The 15,414-nt window shown below is 36.9% G+C and overlaps 1 protein-coding gene across 1 annotated transcript in view; it reads left to right on the plus strand.

The window, feature by feature from the left end:
* arhgap44a (Rho GTPase activating protein 44a) overlaps positions 1–15,414 on the plus strand; it is a 155,003-nt gene that overhangs the window by 92,169 nt on the left and 47,420 nt on the right. The window contains 5 exon segments of the mRNA XM_056452821.1: positions 674–690; positions 693–753; positions 4,082–4,195; positions 11,575–11,666; positions 11,762–11,945. Of these exon segments, the coding sequence (XP_056308796.1) occupies positions 674–690; positions 693–753; positions 4,082–4,195; positions 11,575–11,666; positions 11,762–11,945 (468 nt within the window).

Here is a 15,414-nt window from a genome sequence, read left to right on the forward strand (position 1 = left end):
AACATAAAAACAGGAGGCTGAGGAAAAACACTCATTTTAGAAGAAAATTTCAGATGGCACACCACAGATCAAAAGTGGCTAACTCATAAGGATGTGTAGATTTCAGCCTCTTTAAATCTTATGATTTTAAAAAGGAGACATTCCCACAAGCCCCAAGTCATGTCCCCAAACCCACCCACCCCAACCCCATCACCCCCAGCGCTAACTCATGAGGTACAGGTATGTGCCCAAACCCAACATTCATTGGTAAATGAGTAAGACACCAGATTGAAAATGTAAAACTTATGATTTTTCAGAGGAGGCTTGTCCTCAAACCTCATCCCTAAACTCAACCCTCATTGGGAAATGAGCGAGACGCTAGATTGAAGATGTAAAACTTAATTTTAAAGAGGAGTAGTATCCCAATCCCCAACCCTGAACCCCACCCAAACTTTATATATGTCTATGAGCAAGAACTTTGTTATATGTATGGTTAATTGCCAGCATCTGAGCCAACTAGCAGGTCCAGCCACCAAATGGATGGAGGATAACAGCTTAACTAGCAGTCGCAGCAGGCTCTTTCTTGCCCATGTGGACTGATAACCACTGATAACAACACATTCAATCAAGCGATTAAACCGAAGCAGGTAAATGTCCATATGCTTTTTCATCTGTCCTTGTGTCTTTCCTCTAGTATTCAGGATATGGACAAAAGCTTCAAGCCTTGTTGTGTACATGCGAGAAACTACCAGCAGACAATCTGAACAACTTCAGGTATTCCATGCCTGTTATTTACTCATTATTTGTTTCTTTCTAAGGAGTTGTTTGTCTTTGAGTGAGTCACCGAATGTGGAGCTCATTAGCAGAGAAGAGTGTCAGATCTCTGTCAGATGCAGCACTTCCTTCACTGACAGCAAGTGGGCACATTTCTGAATTTTCAGAGTTCATTAGTCCTAATAAGAATAGTTTGGAGTTTGGAAATGCCAGCTATACAGACCACCATCTCTGGCAAAGAAAAAGGTCAGCCTTTTTATTTTGCTCTCATTTGGCCAAAAGGCTGCTGAAAGCTCATAGTCTAGCTCCTACATGGTATTTAAAATCTTCCCCCATAATGCGTTTACATCAAAAACACTTTATCATTTTATCAGTCCTTATCACTGTATATTTTTCCCCCTTGGTGGCTGAAATAGAATCTAGCCTCTTTAAAGCCTGTCTTTCTTGAAGTCCCTGTAAAATCCAATAAAATATTTTAGATGTCAGTCTTAAGGATATCTATAAGCTAGTGTGTTCAAAAAAGTGAATAAATGTTCATTTAGAAGATATAAACATTCAAAGTTTGAAGTCTGTCACTTCCGTCTAAATCAGAGATGCCCAAACTAGGGCCCGAGGACAAAGTTGACCCATGGTAACCTTTGATTTGGCCCACCATCTCATAAGAGAAGAGAACGATGAGGATGTTAAAAGACTGTCATTTCTAACTTAATGTAACATTTTGTTTGTTTATTTATTTTATTGCTAAGCTACAAAGAAATAAATGTTTCAATTAAATGTTTTAAATGAATCAGTTTGTTTTTTATAAGTACATACTGTCTACATACTATATATATATATATATATATATATATATATATATATATATATATATATATATATATATAATATATATAATATATACATTTGAAGTCAGAATTATTAGCATCCCTTTTAATTTTTTTTCTTTTTTATATTTCCCAAATTATGTTTTACAGAACAAAGAAATTTTCACAGTATGTCTGATATTTTTTTCTTCTGGAGAGAGTCTTATTTGTTTTATTTCGGCTAGAATAAAAGCAGTTTTTTATTTTTTTTTAACCATTTTAGGGACAAAATTATTAGCCCCTTTAAGATATTTTTTGTCTACAGAACAAACCATCATTATACAACTTGCCTAATTACATTAACCTGCCTAGTTAACCTAATTAACCTAGTTAAGCCTTTAAATGTCACCTTAAGCTGTGTCTTGAAAATATCTAGTCAGATATTATTTGCTGTCATCATGGCAAAGATAAGATAAAGCAGTCATTAGAAATGAGTTATTAAAACTATTATGTTAGAAATGTGTTTGAAAAAAAATCTTCTCTCTGTTAAACAGAAATTGGGGAAAAATAAACAGGGGGACTAATAATTCTGACTTCAACTGTGTAGATATAAACCTTCGGCCCACAGCTCTCAATGATTCAAAAATACTTCACCTCATACTTCAGTTCCTCATCAAATCTTCTGACCAATCAAATGCTGTCTAGTATCCAACACGTTCTGCCCCCTTCAAGTAACTTTTCATTTGTATTTCAGTTTATGAACTCAACCACTCTTACTGGCAGAGCTCTGGTAAACACAAAATCTGATTAGCTGATTTTAAAAAGAGGAGGGGCTACTATATGTCTCACCTTCATTTAAGACCTCTTCACATCAAACACATTAACTATAAATGTAACAATAAATATACTTGTGCCCAAACTACCAAAACTAAGCTGTATTTTTTTTTAAATGCAATAAAAGGAATTGAGCGATCATAGTTAGCGTGGTGGAATAAAAACAAAAAAACTGGGAAAAAAAAAAATTTTCATGGTATTTTTAAAGGAGGCAACACAAAGATGCTGAAACTAGCACATGATACCTGAGGTACTTTTATGCTAGGATTTTGTAATAATTATTTTTCATGGTACAGCCAGTAGTTTTCAACATAGTTAATATCAATAGTATTAAATAATATTTGAAAAGACAAATAACAACAAGCAGAGCTTTTCCACACTCTTTTGTCACCTTTAGTTTTAAATCAACTGGCTGTCAGTGATTTACCATTTATTAGCTGGGGGAAAAAATTCTGATGCAATGTTCAATGATCAAATCCCAATTCAATAAATTCTCCACATCTTTATCTTTATAGCTTTATCTGAACTCTGCTGTACATTCTGAATTATTTTTAGAAAATATCTTTATCATTAGTTGTCTAGCTATCATGCTTGTTGTGAACAGGTCATCAGAGTGTACTCGGCTCTGATTGGTCAGATAATTGGCCGATGTGGCTGATTGGTCTGCTGTGATTGGTCGACCGCTTACTGCATGTGTCAAATTAAGGCCCAATCCCAATTCTACCCCTTAGCCCTTCCCCTTACCCCTACCCCTCATTTTGTGTTTTCATGTGAAGGGGTAGTGGTGTCCCATTTCTCTTTAGCTTGAAGGCGTAGGGCTAAGGGGAAGGGGTAGATAGCCCTTTGAATGGAAATTTTTTAATACCACACTCAATAACAAGGGGTAAGAAGCAAGAGATCGCGATAACATATGATGACGTGTGCAGGTGCTGTAGTTGTGTCCCATTTCTCTGGGGTAAATTTTGAAGCCCTTCCACTTCACACTTGGTTTTAAGGGCCAAGGGGAAGGGGTAGGGGTACAAAAATAGTAGTCTTTCAGAAAAAAAAAAAGTGAAACTGATAATTGCAGCCAGAAGGGAGAACAACGTCAAATTTACTGTCCTCCCCCATAAACTCGGCATTTCAAACACTTCGCACAAGCAAAATATTAAAAACAAGGATTTAAGACGCATCATAGTGTCTTGTGAAAAGGGCCCATTTATCTTGCAGTTTGATCTTTAATCTATGGAGAACTTTATCATCTACAAACACACAGAAAGGGTTTCCCAGTGTTGGGTTGCAGCTGGAAGGGCATCCGCTGCGTGAAACATGTGCAGGATAAGTTGGCTGTTCATTCCACTGTGGCGACCCCAGATTAATAAAGGGACTAAGCTGAAAAGAAAATGAATGAATAAACACACAGAAGGCAGTGTATGAAAAAGCATAATAGCAAGAAAAATTATGAAAATTAAAGAAAATAATGTTTGTAAAACCACATACACAGTATATTTGGCTCCAAGATGAAGTTCCCAGATATAGGCTGTGGGTCTTGCTTTGATTGCACCTGGATTAACTCAGAAACCTTCTGAAATATTGATCATACACAGCGACAGGAATAGCAGATGTAAGCGTGAATGCTGGTGCTAAAGAAATGTCAAAACTGAGACTGAATCTGAAAGCATTCTTTTCTCTCTCTCTCTCTTTCTTAACAGATATTTAATCAAATTCTTATCCAAACTCACAGAGTACCAAGACTCTAATAAAATGACACCAGGCAACATTGCAATAGTTCTCGGACCCAACCTGCTGTGGACGCATTCAGAAGGGTGAGCGCATGTCCTCTGTTCTCGTATTTCTGAAGAGAAGCAAATTCACACAGCAATTTTAAGAGAAAAGTGAAAAACTTACTTCCATAACACTTGTGGTTATATAACTTTAATACTGCTTTTCTTTGGTGGACCACATGTTTTATTGATGTTGAATTACATCTTTTTTCATTAAATGCTTTAAAGGGCACCTAATTTACCCCTTTTTTAAAGATTTAATATTAATATTATGGTTCTTCCAGTGTGCCACTTTAGGTTCAGTTCAAAACACAATTCAGATTTGTTTTATTATAATGTGTTAAAAAGTGTCATTGTACACAGATCGCTGTTTTAGGGGTGTGTTGCTTCACATGAAAATTAGTTTTAACTTCCCATCCAACTTAACAAGGGGGCGGAGCAAAGAGCTCCCTCGCTTTGTGTTTGGAAACAAACAGGCAGACAGAGAGAAGTAACATGAATGAGAGGACCATCATTCAGCCGTACATGTACGACTCGGACACAGATCAAGCAGAGAGTACAAAATCATTTGTGTCTTTGTAGTTTCACAGTTAATTGTATGCTAGTTAAAGTAGTTGACTGAGGCACCGGATGCACCGCTCAGAGCTGCGACTCGGCACACCAGACGCGCACATTTGCATGTTATTTAAAATAAAACTATTCGCTCTGTGACGTGGCAGAAATATGAACAGTGTCTTGAGTCGTGGCTGGCGCCGACTTGAGGCACCGTTGTGTGTACCCTGATAAAAACCGAGCGGCGTTTCTGGTGTGCGACTTGCAGGCAAGTTCGTTATTTTATTCCAATGGAGGGGACACGCACGTGAGGCAATGCGCTCGCACTTTCTCAGCTGCACCTAGCTGAGATGACAGGGAGCTTCTGTGACCGCGAGAAATGCAAACGGCTGAAGTTTAAGGAAGACGCAATGAAAAGTACACGTTTGCAAACCCACCTAAAATTACAAACAATGGCATTCATGTGGTGAATGTTGATCTAGTGTTGAGCCCAATGAGCCTTCCATCTAAAAATAGAGCAAGGGTGTTTCTTTGGTGACATCGCTTTGACTCACACGCTGAAAATGGCGTACGTGAAACAACAAACGAGGATATGGTAATGCGCGCCTGTCAATCAATATTGGTGGGTGGGGGGTGGGGGCACTTCTACGTCAAGTTGCGGTCGGTCTCAAATTGCTCCAATTGGTCCACCATTTTAATGTTGTTAAATTGAAAAAGAAAAGGACTGGGTGTGCTTATATCACCCTAATATGACAGTCTAAACACTATACCTACACACATGTCTGTCCAAACAGCTTGAAAAGTAAATTTTTCACCATAGGTGCCCTTTAAGACTTCTTGTCTACCTATGACTATTTTTATTTTACTCTAGATGTCTTTGGTAGAAAACTGAAACTTTTGAGACATTTATACATGCAGCAAAATCCTTTGAATAAAATTTACTCAATTTACTATTCAGAGTGTAGTTGGTCCCTCTCTAAATTGAGTAAAAGTTACTCAGCAGCAGAGTTACAGTTAATGAGGCAGTGAAGGGACTAATTAAGTGATGATTGAGCACTGATGATGAAAACCTGCTGTTAATAAGCAGAAACAGAAGAGAAATACAAAACTACAAAATCTACCTTCAATCACAGCCTTCGATGAAATAAACTGAATTAAAACACATTGAATCTCTCAAAATCTCAGCAGAGGATCATTAAGCAACTCCACAAACAGGAGCTTCGCTTGTTACCAACCTCTTTGGCCTTATTTCTGCCAGACTCTACAAAATTCCATATGTGAAGTTTCATAAACTAATTTCAAGAGGAACACATGATATGGTTGAGGATGACTGACTGCTCATCTGTAATCAGTAATAATCCAATCAGAGTGATCCTAGCTTACAATAAATGGATCATTTTCTCCCTACTGCTTCGTTTTGGAAGAATCCCCCTTCCACCCCATCTTCTACTTTTCCTCCCTTTTCTAAGGGGGAGCTCTCGAGACTTACCTGATCTTGGATCCCCTTTATTTGCTTATTGACTGGACGGGAGCCTTGGGCTCAAGTATCTCCAAGCTCAGGGTTCTCTCCTGGAACAGCATGACATACCTGCTATAAACGCTGAGCATATCTAAGTGGGAACTACAGTGGCTGGGAACTGCAAAACAACATTACATTTTGAAAAACATTTTTTTACCTTTCATAAGACACAATTACATAGGAAAAACTATTTTACCAAGGACGAAACAAATTTACATTTTAGACAAAAATCAACAGGACGCAAAACACATAACAAGTCCCGAAACAAATTTACAATTACAGATTCATTACAGAAAGGGAATGTACCACACACCGGAAGTGACCCGGAATGTACCACACACCGGGAGTTCTGCAGGGAAAAGTGTTGTTGTTGGTGAGTGTGGTAAATTCGTGCTGTGGAGTACATGGCGTAAGTAAAGTTTAGGGTGAACGAACATGGACTGCAGTCGAGGGATGTTTTGCCCTTTTTGCGGCAAACACATGAGCAGCTTAACGCGGTTTTACTTTACGTGTGGTCAGTGTTTTGAGTTTCTAAAGGACACAGACCAGATGGAAACACCAGACATACTGCAACAAAGTGTTCTATATTTTAACGAGGGCCACTCGTACGCTGTGATTGTGGACATGATGTCTAGTCTACACGGTGTAAACATCTGCTTGAGAACTCTTAAAAGTAAACTGAATGAAGCCGGTGTTACGGTTTAACTGGTGTTCGTGTTAACCTGGGACCCTTTCCAAATGTAAACTATTTACGTTTGCAGATTGGCAGATTCGTCACTTTTTTACAGCAACAAAACATGTCCATACCAAATAAAGATTCTTATATTACTTGGTGTCAGTGTAAACATTATTGATCTTAATATTTGTCTGGCAGAACAGTATATAACCAAACTTAATGTAAATAAATAATTATAATTGACATTTCATCAACGGGCTTCAAAAGGTCAAAAGGTTCAGCGCGAGTATCAATCGACCTATCTAACTGGGCTGTCTATATGTTGAGGTCGGTTTTGATATCTTCATCAGTCAACAAATGTCGTGCTTTGATTGTTTCCATGTACTTGCGTTTACATGTTTCTACATACTCTCACGCTGATATTTTCTCAGAATAGCTCTAAAAGCTCTGTTTTATCACAGTTGGTCAAAACCATGATTTTTATAGTTGTAGACTCATGTTAACCTGTGTCTATAAAGTCACACACAAGCTGATATTTTCCAGTGTGTGGTACATTCCGGGTCACTTCCGGTGTGTGGAACTTTCTGTAATGATTCTGTAATTGTAAATTTGTTTTGGGACTGGTAAAAGTGTTTTGCGTCTTGTTGATTTTTTTCTAAAATGTAAATTAGTTTCCTCCTTGGTAAAATAGTTTTTCCAATGTAATTGCGTCTTATGATAAAAATGTTTTTCAAAATGTAAATTTGTCTCGAGCTTTGTAAAAGTGTTTCACATTTGTTGTTTTGCACTTCCCAGCCACCAGAGGAAACCCTTGAAAGTAATATTAATGAGAATTAACTGATTCATTAATTTTTTACAACAACAAATTACAAACAACACCACTTTTTGTGTTTTAAGATGTCACCATTGATGAGAACAGAAGTTGCTTTACTTGGGCTCTTTGATTCGATTTCTAATGTTTGTCTTTTTTTGCTAAATAATGTGTTATGGCAAGCACTGCATAAAGAGACCAAATGTGACTAGGATAATTGATTCTGTTGTGATTTAGTTTCTGGTCAAACCAGTAAGATTAATTTTGATCTATGAAGTTTGAATGATGTTTTATGATGAAAGTAACACTGTGTATCAAGACAATGAAACACCATGAAACGATGGTGAGGTTTTTTCTGCAGTGCATGTTCGGGAACTATGGATGAATGTTGTATGTTTCTCCTGGCATGAACTGCAGCAAAAAAATCTCTAATCATTGTTGAGATGCTTACGCTGATTCTTGATGTCTGTGTCTCTAAATTGATTCAGATGGTCAATGTGTTTTAAAAAAATGTATAAAACCACAGTTGAGGTCAGTTCTCTTGAAAAACACAGAACTTTATCTCTTGAATGATAAACCGTCATTTTGACATAATTTTCAAAGCTATCGTTATGCAAAATTACAGTTATAAACATTAAGAATCAGTACAGGATCATTTAATCTGATCACATTCACTCTCTTTATACCTGTCATAACAAGCAAAGAAACACTCACCTTAGAAATCAAGTCAAAGAGCCCAAGTAAATCAACGACTGTTCTCACGATGGTGACGCCAGAAAAAAAGTTTTCTTTGGTTTTTTTGTAAAACTTAAATAACTAAAACAGTTAGTTCTCAATAAATTACATATGGATTTTTCTGGACATCTGAGTCAAAGAGGTTATTCAAGCAGGTTAGTTAATAAGTAAATCTGCTGCTGCTGTTTGAAGTCAGTTGTAATTTAGTGTTTCTCTTTTGTTTTTGCTTATTAACAGCAGGTGTTCGTCATCAGTGCTCAGCCATCACTTAATTAATCTTTTTATCGTCTCATTAACTGTAAAGCTGCGGTCACACTTGGCTTTTCCTCCCATAGACTTCCATTCATATGCACGCGGATGCGTCAGACCGGAAACGCAGGGTCATGCGTCAAGTTTCGCAGGTTGCTGCGGTGCAAAGTTCCAGCTTGGTGAACTCTGACCTGCGAAATCGCATCACTTGACTGCGTGAGACCATCCAGGATCAAAACAGGACCTCTGTGGACAGAAATTTAAAACATGGAGCAATCGCTCGCTTTTTTTAATGTCTAATCATCTTGTTTAATCCGCCCCTTTTCGCAGCGCCGTACGACAGAATTTCGCACACACAAAGCCCAGTGTGACCGTAGCTTAACTCTGCTGCTGAGTAACTTTTACTCAATTTAGAGAGGGACCAAATACACCCTGAACTGAGTACATTTTACTCAGAAGATTTTGCTGTGCACATGTAAACAAATGCCAGTAATGTTCAATATATTGTGAAACAATGTACTTTCTCAAAATAAATAAAAGATTCGTTCAAACTAGTCCCATAAAGCATGATAAATAGTCTCAAATATATTTTGAAATCAAATTATCACATGTTTGATGACCATGAATGTTTCTGAACATTATTATTCAATTAGGTCTTCATTGACCCATAACTGTACACTCTAAAAAATGCCTGGTTCCACGCAATCGATTTGTGTTGTGACAACATGAAGGAATAAGGTTAACTAAACCTAAAATTTAGTGAGGTATAGTTGGGTATTGGGTAGTGGTGTTGTCAAAAATATTGATATATTGCTGGTCCTAAACTCAGATCTATTTTCTCTCGCTTTTAAAACTCCTTATTTACTGTTTTATTGCATGTACTTATTAAATGTGTTCTTGTATATTCTGACTCCTATGTACAGCACTTTGGTCAACTTTTGTTGTTTTTGAATGTGCTTAATAAATAAATATTGTATTGTATTGATGTATAACATATTGATGTCTAAATAAATATTGATACTAAGAAATTTAAATAATACAATATTACTTTTTGTTAGTGTTGATACTGGCTTTGCTCTCTTGCACTCTGTCTTCTCTCCAAAAGAGAGATGAATAATTAATAATAATATTTAGATTTTAAAACTTTTGTTTTAATCAAAAAATAAGTTGAGATTGCACTTGATAATATTGTCTTTTAGACTTTAAACTGCTTATGTACCTGGTATATGTATACACTCATCGTCCACTTTATTAGGTATACCTGTCTAACTGATCGTTAACGCAAATTTCTAGTCAGCCAATCACATGGCAGCAACTCAATGCATTTATGCATGTAGACATGGTCAAAACGATGTACTTTAGTACCAACTGAGCATCAGAATAGGGAAGAAAGAGGATTTAAGTGACTTTGAGTGTGGCATGGTTGTTGGTGCCAGATGGGCTGGTCTGAGTATTTCAGAAACTGCTGATCTACTGGGATTTTGACACACAACCATCTCTAGGGTTTGAAGAGAATGCTCCGAAAAAGAGAAAATATCCAGTGAGCGGCAGTTTTTTGGGTGCAATTGCCTTGTTGATGCCAGAGGCCAGAGGAGAATGGCCAGACTGCTTCCAGCTGATAGAAAGGCAACAGTAACTTAAATAATCGCTCGATACAACCGAGGTATGCAGAAGAGCATCTCTGAACACACAACACGTCCAACCTTGAGGCAGATGGGCTACTACAGCAGCAGACCACACCAGGTGCCACTCCTGTTAGCTGAGAATGGGAAACTGGGGCTACAATTCACACAGGCTAACCAAAAGTGGACAGTAGAAGATTGGAGAAATGTTGCCTGGTCTGATGAGTCTCAATTTCTGCTGTGACATTTGGATGGTAGGTTTAGAATTTGGCATGAAAGCATGGATCCGTCCTGCCTTGTATCAGCGGTTCAGGCTGGTGATGGTGGTGTAATGGTGTGGGGGATGATTTCTTGGCACACTTTGGGCCCATTAGTACCAATTAAACATTGTGTCAGCACCACAGCCTACCTGAGTAATGTTGCTGACCATGTCCATCCCTTCATGACTACAGTGTAACCATCTTCTGATGGCTACTAACAGCAGGATAATTCATCATGTCATAAATCATCTCAGATTGGTTTCTTGAACATGAAAATGAGTTCACTGTACTCAAATGGCCTCCACAGTCACCAGTTCTCAGTCCAGCAGAGCACTTTTGGGATGTGGTGGAACAGGAGATTCGCATTATGGATGTGCAGCCGACAAATCTGCAGCAACTGTGTGATGCTATCATGTCAATATGGACCAAAATCTCTGAGGAATATTTCCAGTACCTTGTTGAATCTATGCCATGAAGTATTAAGGCAGTTCTAATGCCAAAATGGGGTCCAACCCGGTACTAGTAAGGTGTACCTAATAAAGTGGCCGGTGAGATTATATGGTTTTAGTTATTTTTTTGCTTTCCTTTTTCACTTCATTTGCATATTTTAATGTTGCAGAATTTGTTCCCCGCAGTATCGAAAATTTGTATCGAATATTGATATATTTCAAGGTATCGTATCAAAGTTGGAAATTCCAGTATCGTAACAACACTATTGGGTAGCATAAGGGATGTAAAATAAGATAATACGTTACAAGTGCTAATAAACAGCTAATATCCTAATAATAGGCAGATAATAAGCCAGAAGTAAATGGTGTGAATTGTTACTTAAATGAAAGTGTTACCAAAGTATTTTATCTCATATAATATACAACATACTGTGGCTTTAATTCAGCATATGTGAATAATACTTTTGTTGAACTGTTTCTTTAAGCTCTAGTGGTTTTAATTTTGTTATGTGGAATGACTATCTCAAACGGGTCATTGATCTTCACAGGAACATGACAGAAATGATGACCACCATGTCCCTGCAAATCGTAGGAATCATTGAGCCGATCATCCAGCACGCGGACTGGTTCTTCCCTGGAGGTTGGGACACAAAGAGTTGTGAAAACATATTCGCACATACAGGCGAGCGTTTTTCCCCGGCGAGAATTGGACTAATTTGTCTTTGCTATTCTTAGAAATTGAGTTCAACCTGACAGGCAGCTACGGCAGCCCAGTGCACACCAACCACAACTCCAACTACAGCTCCATGCCCTCGCCAGATATGGACCAATCAGAGCGCAAGCAGCAGCACGACCAGAGCCGACGCCCACTCAGCGTTGCCACAGACAACATGATGCTGGAGTTCTACAAGAAGGACGGGTAAGTTGCTCTGCCTCACTCCTTTCCTCTGCCATACACTGACATCACCATCTCATGCCACCCTCACTTCTTAAAGGGATAGTTCACCTAAAAATGAAGAAAACAACATCATTCAAACAAGCTTGAGGAATGTTGAATGCAGAAGAAGATATTTTGAAGAATGTTGAGTCACTGCTTTTTTCTATTGTATTTTTTCTTCTTCGTCATCTTCTTACTATGGAAGTTAATGAAAACAGAATTTCAGCATTCTTCAAAATATCTTATTTTTTTGTTAAACAGATATATATATATATATATATATATATATATATATATATATATATATATATATATATATATATATATATATATATATATATATATATATATATATATTTTTTTTTTTTTTTTTTTTTTTTTATCTAAAGGTTTGGAGCCGCTTAAGGGGGATTTTCTATTTTATTTTTGGATGAAATATTTTTTTTAGATGTATAGTTCACCAGAAAATGAAGAATTTGTCATATATTCACACTTGCTGTACGTTGTTCCAAATCTGTAAATGTTCTTCCATGAAACAAAAGATACATTTTCGAAGATTTTTTGGTTTGTTTTGTAATCGTATTAGTCGATTCACTGAGTGTTTGAGAATGAAGCATGGTGCTGTATTCAGTTATAGATGAGCTGCACATGATCTGGTGTTTTTAGTGTCTCAGGCCATGTCCACACCCAGAATTGGGCAAGCTACTTGTCAAAGCTATTAGCTTCTCTACTTAAAATGTAGCTTATCTGCACTAAAAGCTACACCATGGGAAATGTAGCAAGCTAAGCTAAAAGCTACTTTGCAAAAGCTACATTTAAGCTACTTTTGGAATTTTCATTTTTAAATCGAAGCAACTTAAATTATCATTCATATCTTGGTGATCACTAAAACTGTCAATGAATCATATGAGGCAGAATTGTTCAGTTCAATTATTTACTGTAAATAATATGCTGTACCAAACAGAAACAAATTATAGTATATAACAGCAAAAACAAAAAATCCAATAAAACCAGGTGTTACACATTTAAAATACTATAGTAATGTGTAGTAAAGGGAAATATTTACGAATAAGCATTAAATTACTCTAACTAACACATTGTAGTATAATTAATAACAATTATGAAATAATAGTAATTACTGTAGTATACTTTAGCCTTTACTACAGTAAACTATATATATAACTCCTCTCCCTCAGTCACCTTTCCATCAAGCAAGTTTCTCGTGTCAGCCCAATGATTGATTTGCGACTTCACCGACCAGAGCGAGAGGTGGCAGTAACACACCAAAAAGTTTGTTGTCAACCATTGTAAAACAGGAAGAAGAAATCGTCATTCTTGCCATCATATGGATTTATCTACTGCGCTACTTGAGTAAAAAAATTGCCTCGCTACTGAAAAGCTATTGCATTTATAAAGTAGCGACGCTACCGTCACGCTACTTAGAAATGCAGTTAAGCTAGTAGCTACTGCCCAACACTGTCCACACGTATACAGGTACTTGTAATAACTGGGTTTTCCCCTCTCCTCGCTGTTTTTTGTTTTTGTTTTTTGTTTTTAAATCTGCCCACATGAAAACGCAAAGAAGTTAAGCGCACACCGAACCAACATGACATTTTATGCTGGGTTTACACCAAATGGGAAATTAAGTATTTTCCCAAGTAAATTGCAAACAAGTCAATGCAAATGTAAAAACATCAGAACGTTTCGCCACTTCTCTTCACAATCCGACCTTAAGGTGACGGTGAAGCTGAATATTAAAAGAATAATGCCAATATTTTGGAATTTTCCAAGTTTTGGAATTTTACAGTCCACCACCTACATAATAAGGCAACACATAATAAAAGTCCCTAGAGTGTACACATACTGATTATGCAGTGTGTACAATAGGGAATTTAGAGCGATTATTAGTATTAATTTATAGTCCATGAACTATATCCAATGGTCACATTTAAAACAGTGCTAAAAAAAGAATCACAGTTACTATTTTTGATGATTTAAAGTTAATTTAATGTCATTTAAGTAGCATTAATTAAAAAAAAAACATTTTGAAAGTTTACCATTTGAAAATTAAGAAACAAAAACAGCCATAAATATTAGTTATGCAATTTTACCCATTAGTGTTTTTTATTACTTTTTTGTTTCAATATTAATATTGATAATATTCAATATTAATATCAAATAATAATATATAAATATTATATAATATTACTAGTTTTATTTTCTAGTAGCAAATAATAATAATGATAATAATTATAATAATAATAATAATGACACAACGTGGTGGCGCAGTGGGTAGCACATTCGCTTAACAGCAAAAAGGACGCTGGTTCGAGCCCCAGCTCAGTTGGCATTTCTGTGTGGAGTTTGCATGTTCTCCCTGTGTTCGTGCGAGTTTGCTCTGGGTGCTCTGGTTTCCCCCACAGTCCAAAGACATGTGGTACAAGTGAATTTAATAAGCTAAATTGTTCGTTGTGTACTGTGTGTGTGGATTGGGTTGCGCTGGAAGGGCATCCACTGCATAACATGTGCTGGATAAGTTGGCGGTTCATTCTGCTGTGGCGACCCCAGATTAATAAAGAGACTAAGCTGAAAAGAAAATGAATGAATTCACTTTTATTCAGAAACATTACAACTTGGGAAAAAAAAAGATTTCAGAAGACTTGCTCCTGAGTTATTCTGGATAATTTACAATGCTTTTATTCAACAATAATTTTGGAGCTAGACCACGTTCCCATCGACCCTAATAACATATAATTACATAAGCCTGGCCAGCGCATTCGCATTTAATGTTCCATGGAAGAACAAACGTCAAACACTTTTCACACTGACTTGAGAAAATGACAACAGACTTTTCACTCTCCCTGCTTTGAATGAAACTCGGATCATAATTGCACTAACTACCCATTACCAGCAGGACCACCCTTTACCAGTGTAGCTCAAAGCAATTAGAAGTAAAGAATGAGAGGGAATGTGTTCAGTGATAGTATGATGATGAAAATGCTGTCTGTCATTGTCTTTAGTCATTTCTCTGCATGGCTATATGCTAATTATTAACACATGCACTGTAATGTGTTTGATATTAAAAGTTAGATGATTGTTTTACAAAAGTATTTTTAAGGGCTTTTTTTCTCCCTGGAGGAAAGAGCTGTGATATGAAAACTTTACAGTTGATAGAAACCAGTCACTTCCCTTATGACATCTTCTAAAATGTATTTAATATAGCCCAATCTCACTTGGAAACATAACTGTATTAGGTATTGTTATAAAAATAGCTCATTTGTTCAAATTTGGTGGCTCAGTGTAGGGCTGTGCGATAACACGATATTTGATCGTGGACGATCAAAATTACTGCACGATCCACTTTTTCGGAAGAATCGTTGTATCGCCATATAAAGTGCACAACACGTCATATCCTTTGCAGTTCGATAGACAGAGTCGGTGACAATGGAGG

The sequence above is a fragment of the Danio aesculapii genome, chromosome 3 (genome assembly GCF_903798145.1).
Source record: "Danio aesculapii chromosome 3, fDanAes4.1, whole genome shotgun sequence".
Classification (NCBI taxonomy): Eukaryota; Metazoa; Chordata; class Actinopteri; order Cypriniformes; family Danionidae; genus Danio; species Danio aesculapii.